Source organism: Asparagus officinalis, chromosome 10 (genome assembly GCF_001876935.1).
Source record: "Asparagus officinalis chromosome 10, Aspof.V1, whole genome shotgun sequence".
NCBI lineage: Eukaryota > Viridiplantae > Streptophyta > Magnoliopsida > Asparagales > Asparagaceae > Asparagus > Asparagus officinalis.
In genome coordinates, this window is record NC_033803.1 from 69,846,555 (window position 1) to 69,864,667 (window position 18,113).

Consider the following 18,113-nt stretch of genomic DNA (forward strand, 5'->3'; position numbering starts at 1 on the left):
TAGTTTCAAAATATTAAGGTTTTGGGGACTAATTCAAGAGTTAAGCTAAATAAATTTAAGCTGATTGAGGACTCAATCAAGATACATATCAAAGATAATATGTGTATTATATGCAGCAAATCTAATGAATAAAAATTTTGGAATATAAAAGATATGGAGGACTAATATCAAAGAAACCCTATCTAGAAAGCCCTAGACTTCAATTAGTTAAAAGAAAAGGGTGTTAATGAATAATTGAATGCTATATGTCGTCACGGATCTCTCGCTTATATACTAGAGAACCTCTAAACCCTTCACTTTTCTAGCTTGTTCTCAGTCTCTCTCGATCAACTTTCTTCACTTCTCTCCTCTAATCGTTATATCTCCATGGGTTAGATCGTCGCTCTCAAATCAATCTCCCCTTTTTCGTCGTCTTTTAGCGAATTTTTTCTCATTTTTTACGATTTTTTTTATGGTTTCAGCTTCTTCTGGCAAGAAGATCAAGATCGGAATCAACGGTTAGTTCTAGATCTACGATTTTCTCTAGGTTTTGATCTATTTCGTTCGATTTTTTCTTGTTTTTATGTGATTTGCTTTGATCTGCTAGGGTTTGGAAGGATCGGGCGTTTGGTTGCGAGAGTCGCTCTCCAGCGAAACGATGTGGAGCTGGTTGCTGTGAACGATCCGTTCATTTCTATTGATTACATGGTGAGATTCTCTTAAGATTTTTAGATCTGATGTTTTTTTTATCTAATCTTTGAAGAAATATTGTAATAGATGAAAGATTTTTTTGTTTGTGTAGATTGGATCTTGTGGTTCGTTAATTTTTGAAGCTTTATAGCTTGAGATTTAGGGTTTTGTAAGGGGATAAGTGTTTTAGAGTATTTGATCTCCTTTTTGCAACGAATTTAATATTCTATTGAATTTAATATGCTGGTTACAAATATTGAGTTTAAATTTTGATGAGATGCTCTGTTATCAATAGATATAGCTTCAAATAGGTGTAATCTAATGACAGGTTATTTTCATCCATTTGGTTAGATGAGATAAATTTTGCTATGAAACGGTGGAGAATTTAGCTTACTATTTATGCTTATTGAGTTTACTGTAATTTTCTGCAGACCTACATGTTTAAGTATGATAGTGTCCATGGTGCGTGGAAGCATCACGAACTGAAGGTGAAGGATTCTAAGACCCTTCTCTTTGGTGAGAAAGAGGTATCTGTTTTTGGCTGCAGGTATAACCATGTGAATCTTAGCTTATGATTGTGTTTTTTTTTAAGTTGGAATGCTTGTACTTGATTGCTTCTGTGTTTGTGTTTGTTAAGGAACCCTGAGGAGATCCCTTGGGCTGAGACTGGAGCCGAGTACATTGTCGAGTCCACTGGTGTCTTTACCGACAAGGATAAGGCTGCAGCTCACCTTAAGGTTAACTTTTTAACTAAGTACTTAACGTGCTCTAGTGTTGCAGTTTTCTTTCAGAGCTTTCCTCATTTTAGCATGGATGCAAAGTTATTTAGAGATGAATTAAGCTAACTGTTGCCTTTAAACTCCGTTCTAAACCAGAGAACACATGAACATTTCATGTAATGTATTACATGTTAGTGAAGAGGTTTTACTTGTGCCTACAATTTAGTGTTCTTTGGGTATGAATTGTCTCAACTCTCTTATGTTTTATGTACCAAGATCTGGTTGGTGACTGAATATTGTTTGCTGTTTGATTGTTTAACCAAGAGTTTGTACTTTGGGCTGACATTTAGCTGTTTTATTTGCTTTTAGTACTAGCATTATTCATTCTTTCATGAAATTGTTAGTCAATATTTGTAGTATCATTACTAGCTTTCATGCACCTTGTCCTTCTTTGCATGTTTTCTCTGAAATGTAAGAGCCTTAAATATGTAGCTTATCATCCTTCTGGAGTTGGTTTCTAACTGTCTATAAACTAATACTTTTTGGCAATCGACAATTGGAAGTTTATGTCTATACATATCCTTGCTTAGACTTGGTTTTAATACTTTGCGTCCTTTATTTCTGGTCCTCAATCATTCGGCTTCTGTAACTGGACCACTGCATAAGTGCTCAACAGAAAATATCATGCTTTCATTTTCTTGCTTAACATTATTCATTTTGTTCCTCCCTGCCAGATCTTATTAGCAGTAACTTCAACTCGGTTTTCCATGTTAAATGCCGTACTGGTAGCTGGCAGATGCACCTTTTTTGAGTTTTTTAATCTTAAATCCTGCCTTATACTTTTTAGTTATTTCTTATAATTATATAACTTGTTAGGCTAGCTTAAATTGGCAACCTAGAAAAGAGAATTTTCATATGCACATATGTTTGTAGAATTTTTCATATCTGTGAAAAAATTTGGAAGTAGTCTAACCAGTTGGCATTTTGCAGATTTTCTTTCGACATATTTCTTTTGATAATTTTTTTGATTTTACTATATAATGAGTGGTAGTATGATATGACAGGAAATTATTCATGTTCATCTTTTTCTTTAGTTTAGTGTACAAAAGGAAGAAGACTGTTCATGTTCCTTTTTTTTAATTTAGAGAAATAAGCAAAATTTCTGATTAAATTTGATGACAATAGGGTGGTGCCAAGAAAGTTATCATCTCTGCACCAAGCAAGGATGCCCCAATGTTCGTTGTTGGTGTAAATGAGAAGTCATACAAGCCTGACATTGATATTGTTTCTAATGCTAGCTGCACCACGAACTGCTTGGCTCCCCTTGCTAAGGTGATGTCTTCCTTCATGAATAGAATTTTTAATTTGGTAATTGCAGGGAAAATTGAACATACTGTTATTTTGCATGTTTTTACAGGTTATCAATGACAGATTTGGCATCCTTGAGGGACTGATGACCACTGTTCATTCAATCACTGGTATTCATCATGGAATATTTATGAATATGATCTTCTCCTTTTGCTATGCAGATGCCGATATCAGGTCCTGTTATTGAACCTTATCCTTTGTATTGATTTCAGCCACTCAGAAAACTGTTGATGGTCCCTCTGCCAAGGACTGGAGGGGTGGAAGAGCTGCCAGCTTCAACATCATTCCTAGCAGCACTGGAGCTGCTAAGGTAATATATTATACTTTACTGTCTTTATGAAGAGTGATTTAATGGTTCATTTTCCGCATATAAGTAGTTTGGTCTAAGTGCATGTGCTGGTACCAGGTATACTGTCTAGTTATAGCTTCTAGGTAGTCCAAAACGTGTTTGAGGTTGGTTATATAAATTCAAATCATTTCGGGTGTGGGTACCAGTGGAGCACACCTTAAGAATTTACCTATGCGAGGTGAATTTTTTGACTGGCTTCTATTGGATATATATTGGGCACATCTTTGGGTGTGTTTGGTTAGGAGTTGGAGCAACAAATATTAATGGTGTTCGAACTCATGGTGTTGCAACACTTAAATTTGAGTGTTGTTTGCACACCTCTATTTTTGTTGTTGCAATAACCTTTTCGTGTTGCAACAACATCCAACCAAACAACACTTTTGAAATTTAGATGTAGTTGGTAGAACGTGGGGTACTAACTACATCTAACTAAACGCACAAGCCTTGTGAAAATCGTGATAAAGCACATGGACATTAATATGCTACACAATAGCAAAGAATGTGTATCATAGTTCAAATCTTGGCTACTATTTCTGTCGGTATAAATTTTATGCTTGATTATTGAACGATATGCAAAGTACTGTTGTATTTAGTAGAAAATGGACAATTGAGACAAAGGATTTTATACTTCCCTGACTGTTGTTCTGGTAGGGCTGATGTTGTCTTTGAACGTCAATGTTCAACAAGCCCAAGTTGAACCACCTTCAAGAAGAACAAACTGAGTTGTTTGTTGTGCACCTACCAGCTTAAATGTGGACGGGGCTATCAAGCCCTCAAAACTCCGATTTCAAACCTACTGAATTGTTAATGAGTGAACAAATGCTTTATTTAAAAACATGCAAGCTAGGAATTGTGAATGACCATTCTCTTATTAGAGGCTATGCATCTCAATTTACATTCTTCAAACTTTGTGGCTAAGTTAACTTTTCTTGCTTGACAAGTAAGGCCAAGTTATAACGGATATATTGGAAACTTCATCCATATTGTGAAACTTTTTCTAACAATCCCCCACAAGTTTCAACCTTGCCTTAGGTTTGTTTTAATCACATGTGCATAGTGAAGATGTCGCTGGTACTTGAATCACAAGTTTCAAACTTGCATTTGGTTGTCTTTGATTTCGTATGCATAGTGAATATGTTGCTAGGATTTAGATACCAATCAGAGCAATTGGAAAATAGTTATGCACATATCAAACAGACTTGAGTCTTGAACAAAGTTTCATAATATGGAAAAAGTTTCAAACTTATTATAATAACTTGTTTGTCAAGCCAACTAAGTGAACTTGGATAACAAGCTTGGAGAGCCTATTAATTGAGGTGCATGACCTCTGAGAAAGAGTTTGACAATAAACAAGCCCGAACAAATCTCTAGGGCTTGATAGCTCATCCACATTTAGAGTTGTTGGTAGGTGCAGACCAGTCAACACAACTTACTGTTCCTTAAGGCATTTTGGACTTGGAATTCTTGCGTGGAAGTAGGAAGCATACTCTTAAGACTGTTAACTAGTATTTGGTAGACATGGACGGTTCAATCAAAGAATTAATGAGTGTTGGTCAAAATTGGCTGCCATCAAAAGCCAAAATCACCATCACCTCTCAATCCCATCACCGAATTCGATGCCAAGTTTTTTGACAAAGGAAAAGGTGGGCGGGCCCCACCACAGGAAATAATATTTTTTATTGATACATAGTATTCTCCTAAACACTATAAATAGGCCCACAATTCTTCAAGAAAAAATCATCGCAGAAACAACTCCTCTTATAGAAGAATAAGTGAGAAAAAAAAGGCTTAGAGAAAAGGCTTTGTGAGAGAAAATTATGAGTAATTTTCAGAGTTGGGATTTGGTTGTGAGTATTTGTGAGAGTGGTTTGTAAATTTTCTCTCAATAGTGAAAGATCTGCAGCAGTCCGTGGACGTAGGCAAGTTTGTGCCGAACCACGTAAATCTTGTGTGTCCCCTATTTTACGCATTTATTTCGCTCTCTTAAATTTGGCAATAGGGGAATCTGAGTAATTTCCCTAACAACTGGTATCAGAGCTCTGGTTGTGGCTTCTGTTAATTTTTCTGCAAGATTACTATTCACGTGAGATGTTGAATAGTAATCTTAAATTTGGCAATATGTGAAAATTGAAAACAGATTGAAATCAGTTTTCAAGTGGGAGATTGTTGGTCAAAATTGGCTGCCACCAAAAGCCAAAACCACCATCACCTCTCAATCTTATCATCGAATTCGGTGTTTTCTTTGTGGAATGAAAAAGGTGGTGGGTCCCACATGGTCCCACAAATATTTTATTATTAGTGGCTGGTCCCACTGATAATATTATATTTGTGCATAGTATTTTCTCAAACACTATAAATAGGATCCTAAACTCTTAAGGAAATCTCATCCCAGAAATAACTTCTCTCATAGAAGAGTAAGAGAGAAAACACAGAGAGATTGTGAGAGTTCTTGGAATGTATCTGATTAAGAGAGGATGTTCTCTTTGATCTATTCTTTTGGGATATAAAAGAATTTGGCGTCGTCGTTGTTCCGTGGAGTAGCTCCGAATGAGTGAACTACGTATATCTGTGAGTACTCTGATTGATTTTTGTGTCTTTATTTTGTGTATTACGTCTCCGTTCGAGACGTTATTGTTAGTGTGTACCCTAACAACTGGTATCAGAATTGGGGGAGACAAGTTGAAGTTTGAGCGTTGATCCTTTTGTCTTTCCTATCAGAAAGCTGGAACGCTACAGTCATGGCTGTAAGTAGCTCATCGGGAAGCAACAAGTTAAAGTTCGATGACGTTCGTGATCTGGTTCTCAATGAAGAGATCCGACGGAGAGAATCGGGTGAAGCTTCAACCTCCTCAGCTTTACACGAAGTCTAAGGGAAGAACTTCAGAAAGAAGTTCAAATCACGGCAGATCAAAATCTAGAACAAGCAAATCTAGATCGGGAAAAAAAGATTTTAAGTGCTACAATTGGGGTAAGAAGGGTCATTTCAAGAGGGAGTGTCGGGCATCGAAGAAAAATACCGCTGCATATGAGTCTGCCAACGTGACCGAGGAAGGAGGTAATGCTATGATTCTAAGCGTCAACAGTCCGATTGAATCATGGATTCTTGATTCAGGAGCATCCTACCATGCCACCCTTTGTTGAGAAATCATGAAGAACTACGTTAGCGGTGATTTCGGAAAGGTACATCTAGCAGATGATGAAGCCTCAAAGATCGTTAGAAAGGGAGACATCCGATTAAAATTGTCAAATCAGACCACACGGAAGCTACAAGGAGTGAGACATATTCCTGACCTTAAAAAAATTTTATCTCTATGGGACAGCTTGATGGAGAGGGTTACTATACAACATTCTCAGGTCATGAATGAAAGATTACCAAAGGAGCACTCGTCATTGTTCGAGGTAAGAAAATTGATACTCTCTATGTAACCTCCAACTTAGAGAATATCATTACAGTAACAGATGTAGATGAAAAATCAAACATATGGCACCAAAGGCTTGGTCATATGAGCGAGAAAGGGATGAAGACACTTCTATCAAAAGTGAAGCTGTCAGATCTGAAAAATGTAGATGTCGACCTATGCGAGGATTGCATCTTTAGCAAACAGAAAAAATCAGTTTTGTAAAGATTGGCAAGACACCCAAGACAGGAAGTTAGAATTGGTTCATACCGACGTATGGGGGCCATCTTCGGTTTCATCTCTTGCAGGCTCACTGTAGTCACCTTCATTGATGATTCTACAAGTATGGGTCTATTTTCTGAAGAAGAAATCAGAAGTCTTTGATACCTTCAGAAAATGGAAGGCCATGGTGGAAAATAAAATTGGTTTGAAGATAAAATGGTTGGGGTCAGATAGCGGAGGAGAGTACAAAGATAGTAGATTCAAAGAATTTTGTGCAAACAACGTGATCAAGATGGAGAAAATTGTTCCCATGACACCGTAGCAAAATGGTGTAGCGGAGCGCATGAATAGAATTTTGAATGAACGTGCCAGAGGCATGAGGATACATGCCGGATTGCCCAAGTTTCTATGGGCTGAAGCTATCAATACCGTAGCCTACCTAATCAATCGCGGGCCCTCACCTTCTTTGGATGGTGGAATACCGGAAGAAGCTTAGAGCAGAAAAGAGGTAAACCTTTCGTATTTAAGAATTTTTGGTTGCATCTCTTATGTACACATATTCTGCTGAAAGAAGTAAACTTGATGTCAAATCTAACAAATGTGTTTTAATTGGTTATGGTGGTGATGAGTTCGGTTACCGGTTTTAGGATTATGAAAATCGGAAGATCATCAGAAGCAGAGATGTCATATTCAATGAGAATGTGATGTATAAAGACAGATCAGCTGCAGAATCAAGTAGCTCCAGTACAAAAGCTGAAATAAAGGAATTTGCTGAATTAGAGGGGATTTCTGAAAATGATGTTCAGAACAATCTTGAAGAAGTTCAAGAAGAACCAAGCACGCTAGAAGTGAGACGCTCCTCCAGAATTCCTAAGCCAACCCAACGTTATTCGCCTTCTTTGCACTACTTGTTGCTGACTGACAGTGGTGAACCGAAGTGTTATGATGAAGCAATGCACGTGGAGGATTCAGTCAAGTGGGAGTCTGCTATGCAAGATGAGATGGACTCGCTCATGTCAAATCAGACGTGGGACTTAGCTGAATTATCCACAAGTAAGAAAGCTCTTCATAACAAGTGGATTTACAGGATCAAAGAAGAGCATGATGGGAACAAGCGCTACAAGGCAAGATTGGTTGTAAAAGGCTTTCAGCAAAAAGAAGGTATTGACTACAATGAAAATTTCTCTCCGGTCGTGAAACAGACTACCATCAAACTGGTGTTGAAAATTGTAGTTGCTGAGAATTTACATCTTGAGCAGTTAGATGTAAAAACAGTTTTCTTTCATGGTGATTTAGAGGAGGATATCTATATGAAGCAACCAGAAGGCTTCATAAAGGCAGGTAAGGAAAATCTAGTATGTCGTTTGAAGAAGAGCTTGTATGGATTAAAACAAGCTCCCAAACAGTGGTATAAAAAGTTTGACAGCTTTATGGGCAGCAACGGTTTCACTTGATGCCAAGCAGATCATTGTTACTATCTCAAGAGGTTTGACAATAGCTTCATTATTCTATTGTTATATGTTGATGACATGCTCGTTGCAGGATCATATCAGCAAGAGATTATAAATTTAAAGCAGAAATTATCAAAACAGTTCGCAATGATAGATCTTGGAGCCGCAAAGCAGATTCTTAGAATGAGGATCAAGAGAGATTCGAAGTCAGGGACTTTGATGTTATCACAGGCTGAGTACATCAACAAAGTACTCTCCAGGTTCAATATGAAAGATGCTAAACCAGTGGGTACACATTTAGGTGTTCATTTCAGACTTTCCAAAGAACAGTCTTCAGACTTTCCAAAGAATAGCGAAGGCCCCGTACGCCTCAGCAATTGGAAGTCTGATGTATGTTATGGTTTGTACAAGACCTGATATTGCTCAAGCAGTGAGAGCTGTTAGCAGGTACATGAATAATCCGGACAAGGTATACTGGGAAGCAGTCAAATGGATTCTTAGATATCTACGAGGCACCACGGGTAAAACACTTTGTTTCAAAGGTGAAGATACAATACTAACAGGTTATGTGGATGCTGATTTAGCAGGAAATGTTGATATCAGAAAGAGCCCTACAGGGTATGTTTATACTCTAGGAGGTACTGCAGTGAGTTGAGTTTCTCAACTGCAAAAGATAGTTGCTCTCTCCACAATTGAAGCAGAATATGTCGTTACAGAAGCTAGCAAGGAAATGATTTGACTTCAAAGTTTCTTGGATGAGTTAGGTAAAAAACAAGAAGACAATGTCTTATATTGCGACAGTCAAAGTGCTATTCATCTAGCGAAGAATTCGTCTTTTCATTCCAGAACGAAGCACATACAGATGCAGTATCATTTTATCCGGTCACTTATGGAAGATCTACTGACAAACTGAAGCTGTGTTCAGATTCAGTTGGCCTGCAATAATTCAAGACCAGGAAAGAGTTGTTATATAGATCAAAATGTGAAGACAAAATGAAATCAGTTTTCAAGTGGGAGATTGTTGGTCAAAATTGGCTGCCACCAAAAGCCAAAACCATCATCACCTCTCAATCCTATCACCGAATTCGGTGCCGAGTTTTTTGACAAAGAAAAAGGTTGGCGGGCCCCACTACGGGCCCCACCACAGGAAATAATATTTTTTATTGATGCATAGTGTTCTCCCAAACACTATAAATAGGCCTACAATTCTTCAAGAAAAATTCATCCCGGAAACAACTCCTCTTATAGAAGAATAAGAGAAAAAAAATGCTTAGAGAAAAGTCTTTGTGAGAGAAAATTGTGAGCAATTATCAGAGTTGGGATTGGGTTGTGAGAAAACCGTGAGTGGTTTGTAAATTTTCTTCCTATAGTGAAAGCTCTGCAGCAACCCGTGAACGTAGGCAATTTTGTGCTGAACCACGTAAATCTTGTGTGTCCTCTTATTGCGTATTTATTCGCTTTCTCGTAAATCTGGTTATAAGGAAATCTGGTTATAAGTGAAATAAATACGTGGTTCACTGTTCTGAACCCATCTTGCGTGTCTCCCAATTCTGATACCAGTTGTTAGGGTACACACCAACAATAACGTCTCGAACGGAGACGTAATATACAAAATAAAGGTACAAAAATCGATCAGAGTACTCACAGATATACGTGATTCACTCCTTCGAAGCTACTCCACGGAGCAACGTCGCCGCTAAATTCTTGTATATCCCAAAAGAATAGATCAAAGAGAACACCCTCTCTTGATCAGATACACTCCAAGAACTCTCACAATCTCTCTGTGTTTTCTCTTTTACTCTTCTATGAGAGGAGTTGTTTCTGGGATGAGATTTCCTTAAAAGTTTAGGGCCCTATTTATAGTGTTTGAGAAAATACTATGCATAAATATAATATTGTCAGTGGGACCCGCCACTAATAATAAAATATTTGTGGGATCATGTGAGACCCGATACCTTTTTCATTCCACAAAGAAAACACCGAATTCAATGATGGGATTGAGAGGTGATGGTGGTTTTGGCTTTTGGTGGCAGCTAATTTTGACCAATAATCTCCCACTTGAAGACTGATTTCAATCTGTCTTTAATTTTTACCTATTGCCAAATTTAAGATTATTATTCAACATCTCACGTGAATAGTAATCTTGTAGAAAAATTTAACAGAAGTCACAACCAGATCTCTGATACCAGTTGTTAGAGAAATTACTCGGATTCCCCTATTGTCAAATTTAAGAGAAAGCGAAATAAATGCGCAAAATAAGGGACACGTAAGATTTACGTGGCGGCACAAACCTGTCTACATCCACGGGCTGCTGCAGATCTTTCACTGTTGGGAGAAAATTTATAAACCACTCACAGTTTTCTCACAACCCAATCCCAACTCTGATAATTGCTCATAATTTTCTCTCACAGACTTTTCTCTAGCCTTTCTTTTCTCTTTTATTCTTCTATAAGAGGAGTTGTTTTCGGGATGAATTTTTCTTAAAGAATTGTAGGCCTATTTATAGTGTTTAGGAGAACACTATGCATCAATAAAAAATATTATTTCCTGTGGTGGGGCCCGTTGTGGGGCCCGCTCACCTTTTCCTTTGTTAAAAAACTCGGCATCAAATTCGGTGATGGGATTGAGAGGTGATGGTGGTTTTGGCTTTTGGTGGCAGCCAATTTTGACCAACAATCTCCCACTTGAAGACTGATTTCAATCTGTCTTCACATTTCGATCTATACAACTCTTTTCCTGGTCTTAAATTATTGCAGGCCAACTGAAGCTGAACAAAGCTTCAGTTTGTCAGCATGTCTGTCGGATTTTGAGCTCCGCTGATCTTTTCAAGTTTTAAAATTCCATCTTCCAGAAGTGATCGGATAAAATGATATTGCATCTGTATGTGCTTCGTTCTGAAATGAAAAGACGAATTCTTCGCTAGATGAATAGCACTTTGACTGTCGCAATATAAGACATTGTCTTCTTGTTTTTTGCCTAACTCATCCAAGAAATTTTGAAGCCAAACCATTTCCTTGCTGGCTTCTGTAACGATGACATATTTTGCTTCAGTTGTGGAGAGAGCAACTATTTTTTGCAGTTGAGAAACTCAACTCACTGTAGTACCTCCTAGAGTATAGATATACCTTGTAGGGCTCTTTCTGATATCAACATTTTCTGCTAAATCAACATCCACATAACCTGTTAGTATTGTATCTTCACCTTTGAAATAAAGTGTTTTACCTGTGGTGCCTCGTAGATATCTAAGGATCCATTTGATTGCTTCCTAATGCATCTTGCCCGGATTATTCATGTACCTGCTAACAACTCTCACTGCTTGAGCAATATCAGGTCTTGTACGAATCATAGCTAATCAGACTTCCAAATTGCTGAGGCGTACGGGACCTTCGCCATGTGTGCACGCTCTTCTTCTGTCTTTGGTGACTATTCTTTGGAAAGTCTGAAAACTGTTCTTTGGAAAGTCTGAAATGAACACCTAAAGGTACACTGTGTACTCATTGGTTTAACATCTTTCATATTGAACCTGGAGAGTACTTTGTTGATGTACTCAGCCTGTGATAACATCAAAGTCTCTGACTTCGTGTCTCTCTTGATCTTCATTCCAAGAATCTGCTTTGCGGCTCCAAGATCTTTTATTGCGAACTGCTTTGATAATTTCTGCTTCAAATTTATAATCTCTTGCAGATCTGATCCTGCAACGAGCATGTCATCAACGTATAACAATAAAATAATGAAGCTATTGTCAAACCTCTTGAGATAGCAACAATGATCTGCTTGGCATCTAGTGAAATCGTTGTTGCCCATAAAACTGTCAAACTTTTTGTACCACTGTCTGAGAGCTTGTTTTAATCGATACAAGCTCTTCTTCAAACGACATACTAGAATTTCCTTGTCTGTCTTTATGAAGCCTTCTGGTTGCTTCATATAAATATCCTCCTGCAAATCACCATGAAGGAAAGTTGTTTTTACATCTAATTGCTCAAGATGTAAATTCTCAGCAACTATAATTTTCAACACCAGTCTGATGGTAGTCTGTTTCACGACCTGAGAGAAAATTTCATTGTAGTCAATATCTTCATTTTGCTGAAAGCCTTTTACAACCAATTTTGCTTTGTAGCGCTTGTTCCCATCATGTTCTTCTTTGATCCTGTAAATCCACTTGTTATGAAGAGCTTTCTTACCTGTGGGTAATTCAGCTAAGTCCCACGTCTGATTTGACATGAGCGAGTCTATCTCATCTTGCATAGCAGACTCCCACTTGACTGAATCCTTCACGTGCATTGCTTCATCATAACACTTCGGTTCACCACTATCAGTCAGCAACAAGTAGTGCAAAGAAGGCGAATAACGTTGGGTTGGCTTAGGAATTCTGGGCTACTTGATTCTGTAGTTGATCTGTCTTTATACATCACATCCTTATTGAATATGACATCTCTGCTTCTGATGATCTTCCGATTTTCATAATCCTAAAACCGGTAACCGAACTCATTACTACCATAACCAATAAAAACACATTTGTTATCACCACCATAACCAATAAAAACACATTTGTTAGATTTGGCATCAAGTTTACTTCTTTCAGCAGAATCTATGTGTACATAAGAGATACAACCAAAAATTCTTAAATGCGAAAGGTTTACCTCTTCTACTCCAAGCTTCTTTCGGTATTCCACCATCCAAGGTAGCTGAGGGCCCGCGATTGATTAGGTAGGCTGCGGTATTGATAGCTTCAGCCCATAGGAACTTGGGCAAGTCGGCATGTATCCTCATGCTTCTGGCACGTTCATTCAAAGTTCTGTTCATGCGCTCCGCTACGCCATTTTGCTGCGGTGTCATGGGAACAATTTTCTCCATCTTGATCCCGTTTTTTGCACAAAATTCTTTGAATCTACTGTCTTTGTACTCTCCTCCGTTGTCTGACCTCAACCGTTTTATCTTCAAACCAGTTTTATTTTTCACCATGGTCTTCCATTTTCTGAAGGTATCAAAGACTTCTGATTTATTCTTCAGAAAATAGACCCATACCTTGTAGAATCATCAATGAAAGTGACATAGTACAATGAGCCTGTAAGAGATGAAACCGGAGATGGCTCCCATACGTCGGTATGAACCAATTCTAACTTCCTGTCTTGGGTGTCTTGCCAATCTTTGTAAAACTGACTTTCTTCTGTTTGTCAAAGATGCAATCCTCGCATAGGCCCGCATAGGCCGACATCTACATTCTTCAGATCCGACAGCTTCTCTTTTGACAGAAGTGTCTTCATCCCTTTCTCGTTCATATGGCCAAGCCTTTGGTGTCATAGGTTTGATTTTTTATCTGCATCTGTTACTGTAATGATATTCTCTAAGTTAGAGGTTACATAGAGAGTACCAATTTTCTTACCTCGAGCAATGACGAGTGCTCCTTTGGTAATCTTCCATTCATGATCTGAGAAGGTTGTACAGTAACCCTCTCCATCAAGCTGTCCCACGGAGATCAAATTTCTTTTAAGGCCAGGAATATGTCTCACTCCTTGCAGCTTTCATGTGGTCTGATTTGGCAATTTTAATCGGATGTCTCCCTTTCCAACGATCTTTAAGGCTTCATCATCTGCTAGATGTACCTTTTCAAAATCACCGCTGACGTAGTTCTTCATGATTTTTCGGCAAAGGGTGGCATGGTAGGATGCTCCTGAATCAAGAATCCATGATTCAATCGGACTGTTGACGTTTAGAATCATAGCATCACCTCCTTGCTCGGTCACGTTGGCAGACTCCTGTGCAGCGGTATTTTTCTTCGATGCCCGACGCTCCCTCTTGAAATGACCCTTCTTACCATAATTGTAGAACTTGAAATCTTTTTTCCCGATCTAGATTTGCTTGTTCTAGATTTTGATCTGCCATGATTTGAACTTCTTTCTGAAGTTCTTCCTTTAAACTCCGCGTGTAAAGCTGAGGAGGTTGAAGCTTCACCTGATTCTCTCTGTCGGATCTCTTCACTGAGAACCAGATCACGAACGTCATCGAACCCGTGATTTGAACATCTTTCTGAAGTTCTTCCCTTAGACTCCATGTGTAAAGCTGAGGAGGTTGAAGCTTCGTCCGATTCTCTCTGTCGGATCTCTTCACTGAGAACCAGATCACGAATGTCATCGAACTTCAACTTGTTGCTTCCCGATGAGCTACTCACAGCCGTGACTGTAGCGTTTCAGTTTTCTGGTAGGGAAGACAAAAGGATCAACGCTCGAACTTCCTCATCAAATTCAATCCCAACTGAACTCAACTGGGTTGTGACTATGTTGAGTTTATTAAGATGTTGAGCTATCGATGCACCTTCCGTCATTCGTAAATTGAATAGCCGCCTCATCAAGTGAATTTTGTTTGAGACAGAGGGCTTCTCATACATGCTGCAGAGAGCCGCGATAACTCCAAGGGTTTGTCTGTTGAGAAGAGCCCACTCTTCATCCTTCATGTCATCTGGTTTACTTTCTGAGAGAGGTTGATACAGCTTCTTCTGGTACAGATAATGTTCGATCTGCATCTTTCAAAAACCGAAGTCCGCACCATCGAACTTCACAATTTTCATCTTCCCTTCATCTGCAGTCATCGCTCCCACTCGAATCTGGCTTCCTCTAGATTGTTTTTGACAATTTCTGCGAACCACCGTGTATTAGAACACTTCTGTCAACGAACAAGTATCGACGACAAAATTTTACTATTCACGAAATTTACTATTCACGTGAATAGTAATCTCGCAGAAAAATTGACAGAAGTCACAACCAGAGCTCTGATACCAGTTTGGAGAGCGGTTAATGAACTCAACAAGTGAACTTGGATAACAAGTTTGGAGAGCCTATTAATTGAGGTGCATGAGCTCTGAGAAAGAGTTTTGACAATAAACAGGCCCGAACAAATCTCTAGGGGCTTGATAGCTCATCCACATTTAGAGTTGTTGGTAGGTGCAGACCAGTCAACACAACTAGGCATTTTGGACTTGGAATTCTTGCGTGGAAGTAGGCAGCATACTCTTAAGACTGTCAACTAGTATTTGGTAGACATGGACAGTTGAATCAAAGAATTAATGAGAAACAAATGGAACTTGAAATTTTGAGACTGTTAACTAGTATTTGGTAGACATGGACAGTTGAATCAAAGAATTAATGAGAAACAAATGGAACTTGAAATTTTGAGAATAAGTCAGGGTCCCGGTTGTTGACTCGTTATTGAAAAGGCCTTGAATCATTTGTTTGGTTGGTTCCTATGGAGGTTTGATCATCTTAATATATTTTCCCTAATGAGCTTCTGGTTTATTATTAGCAGTCTATCAATTCTTTAACATAATTCTATGTAAGCCAGCCAGCGTCGAATTGTTTTGAGTTAATACTTTGAAGACTTTTTTGGCACCTGGTTATCAATTCTTTTGGCCAAAAATACCTTATAGAATTGTTACCAAACGATGTGCCTACATGTTTTGTTAACTAGTAGTATCTGTATCCGCTCTTTTTTGAATTCATATCATGTTTCTATATTTGGACCATTAGCTTATTAATTGTTTTTCCGCTTGACAAAACAACTTGAAGTTAATTGATACTATTCTGTTGATGATATTAAACAGGCTGTCGGCAAGGTGCTCCCTGCTTTGAATGGAAAGCTGACTGGTATGGCTTTCCGTGTACCCACTGTGGACGTGTCAGTTGTTGATCTCACTGTCAGGTTAGAGAAGGCTGCCACCTATGATCAGATCAAGGCTGCTATCAAGTAAGTAATGTTGACTTTTGTTCTCCATGTTTGATGCACATAATTTTCGCAAGGTTCTTTACTTTTATGACACAGTTATTTTATAAAAACAGGGTCTTTTTTATGTTGACCGTTTATTTATTTGCAGGGAAGAGTCGGAAACCAATCTCAAGGGAATCTTAGGTTACGTTGAAGAAGACTTGGTGTCTACAGACTTTATCGGCGACAGCAGGTATGCATGCTATAAATTGTTGGTGCATCACCCAGGTTCTTTATGTTTTATGTTTTTATGTATACGGAAAATTTATTTTGCAGGTCAAGCATCTTTGATGCCAAGGCTGGAATTGCCTTGAACGATAACTTTGTGAAGCTTGTCGCTTGGTATGATAACGAGTGGGGATACAGGTAAAAATTTTCATTGAAATGGAGTATTAGTTTGTTCCCACATTGATAATATGTGCTTTGAGCTTTTACTAATAGTACTTCACACTAATTGATTTGCTCGTTTATTTTGTTTTGCAGCACAAGGGTTGTTGATTTAATCACCTACATGGCCAGCGTTCAGTAACGCGGCCCTTTTCCTTACCTCGGCAACCGTAATGAGTGTGTTTGAAGTTTTGAGAATAAATGACCGATGACTAGGTATGTCGTCTTCGTCGTGTATATTAAGAATGGGTATCAGATACCCACTTGTTCCGTTTTAACTTTTAGTACATCGGCTGAAAACCGCCGATAAGGATGTATTTGGCTGAACAATAAATGGTTTTCTTGGTAATATTGGGTTTATGCGTGTTTCTGCTGGAGACCTTTTTCCTAGATATGCTGTTTACTATGTTGTAGCCAGAGATCTGATGACAGCCAGGTTTTTATGGGAGATCTGATGACAGCCAGGTTTTTATGGTGCACGCGCGAAGTTGCCATTGATACCCGACATGATTTAGAAACGTAGTTGATGTATAATATTGCTGACAGTCTGATGAAGTCTCTGTTGGGAGAGCAAGTAAATCTTAGGCCGTATGGAATCGAGGTACATTTTTTTTTCTTCCTACTGCTTTTGATCAGATGAAAAAGCTTTGAACTGTTCTGGGCTATACCTTTTGCTTGCGATAATAAGTGCAAATATACCAGGAGCTAAGTGCAAATACCGCTAGAGCTAGACAAAGTATATATGTAGGATATGACTCGGTGTAGGCTTAGCTTGCAAATGTAGAGAGCATGGTTCCAAGCGTAGTGATCATGATGCAGGGCGCAGGATAAAAATCTAATGATAATATGGCTAACGGTGAAAGTCTATTTAACATATTTCTACACATGCTTCCGCTTGGAAGGATGATGATGCAACTGCGTTGGTTCTCGGCCACACGAGGGCCACGATCATGAGGGAGCATACGGAGGAGGGTGGTGTCAAGTGACGCTACCTTAAATCATCATACAAATAAATTAAGTATATATGAACTTCCCCAATAAAGTAACACCTCCAAACTATTTAAACCCATTAACTTTTAATGGGCTAAGCCTAAAAGTAAAGTGATCCTAAAACTCATTCGATTAAATGGACTAATTCACAACATATCAAAGAGCTACCCGTCAATGTTGACAAAAAAGAAATTAAAAAGGAAAAGAATTTAAAAGATGTTTAATAACTTTACACTAAAGAGGATGTGTTAAGTGGTATTTTGAACGTTTGCTATTTTGCTAGTGATTTTTAAACATGAAGACACGTGGGGGAGGTCAATTGTAATAATATCTAGTTAAATATCTTTTGCGTCTCATTAAAAATCTCGATTATACTGAACGTGAGAAAAATTAGTAATGTATCTTTTTATACTGCATGTGAGAGAAAAATTAGTAATTTCACACGCGCACGCACACACATAGACATAGGGAAGTATAATTCTAAGGAGCAACCCTAGATTGAATACAAGGATGTACGTCTCAATGGACGATCCGCTCCATTCATCATGATTTAAATGCCTTCAAAATATCTATAAAATAAAAATTTATGTCTAATACATATTTTTTTTATTATATTTTTAGTTGTGTTAGCGTAAAACTGTTAATTTTACTATTACTTAATGCATTAGTAACTATAATCCAAGATACCTAATTTTTAATTTATATGTCATCCAAAACATTTAGATCAAAATAAACGAAGTGGATCAAGTAACTTAATTGCGTATAATATAATATTAAAGGTTCATCCTTAAATTCAATCTAAAGT

General features: G+C 38.1%; 1 protein-coding gene across 1 annotated transcript; it reads left to right on the forward strand.

The window, feature by feature from the left end:
- LOC109826965 (glyceraldehyde-3-phosphate dehydrogenase 2, cytosolic-like) lies at positions 245 to 16,516 on the forward strand. The gene is made up of 12 exons (XM_020393979.1): positions 245 to 370; positions 462 to 497; positions 587 to 687; positions 1,101 to 1,216; positions 1,307 to 1,406; positions 2,574 to 2,720; positions 2,806 to 2,866; positions 2,969 to 3,066; positions 15,771 to 15,913; positions 16,041 to 16,124; positions 16,208 to 16,297; positions 16,415 to 16,516. Exons 1-12 carry the CDS (start codon positions 367 to 369, stop codon positions 16,458 to 16,460), a joined length of 1,026 nt encoding a protein of 341 aa, XP_020249568.1. The 5' UTR covers positions 245 to 366; the 3' UTR covers positions 16,461 to 16,516.

Coding starts and splice junctions, on each gene's coding strand:
- LOC109826965 (XM_020393979.1), top strand. Junction 498..586: donor GATCAAGATCGGAATCAACG/GTTAGTTCTAGA, acceptor TTGATCTGCTAG/GGTTTGGAAGGATCGGGCGT. Junction 15,914..16,040: donor CAGATCAAGGCTGCTATCAA/GTAAGTAATGTT, acceptor ATTTATTTGCAG/GGAAGAGTCGGAAACCAATC.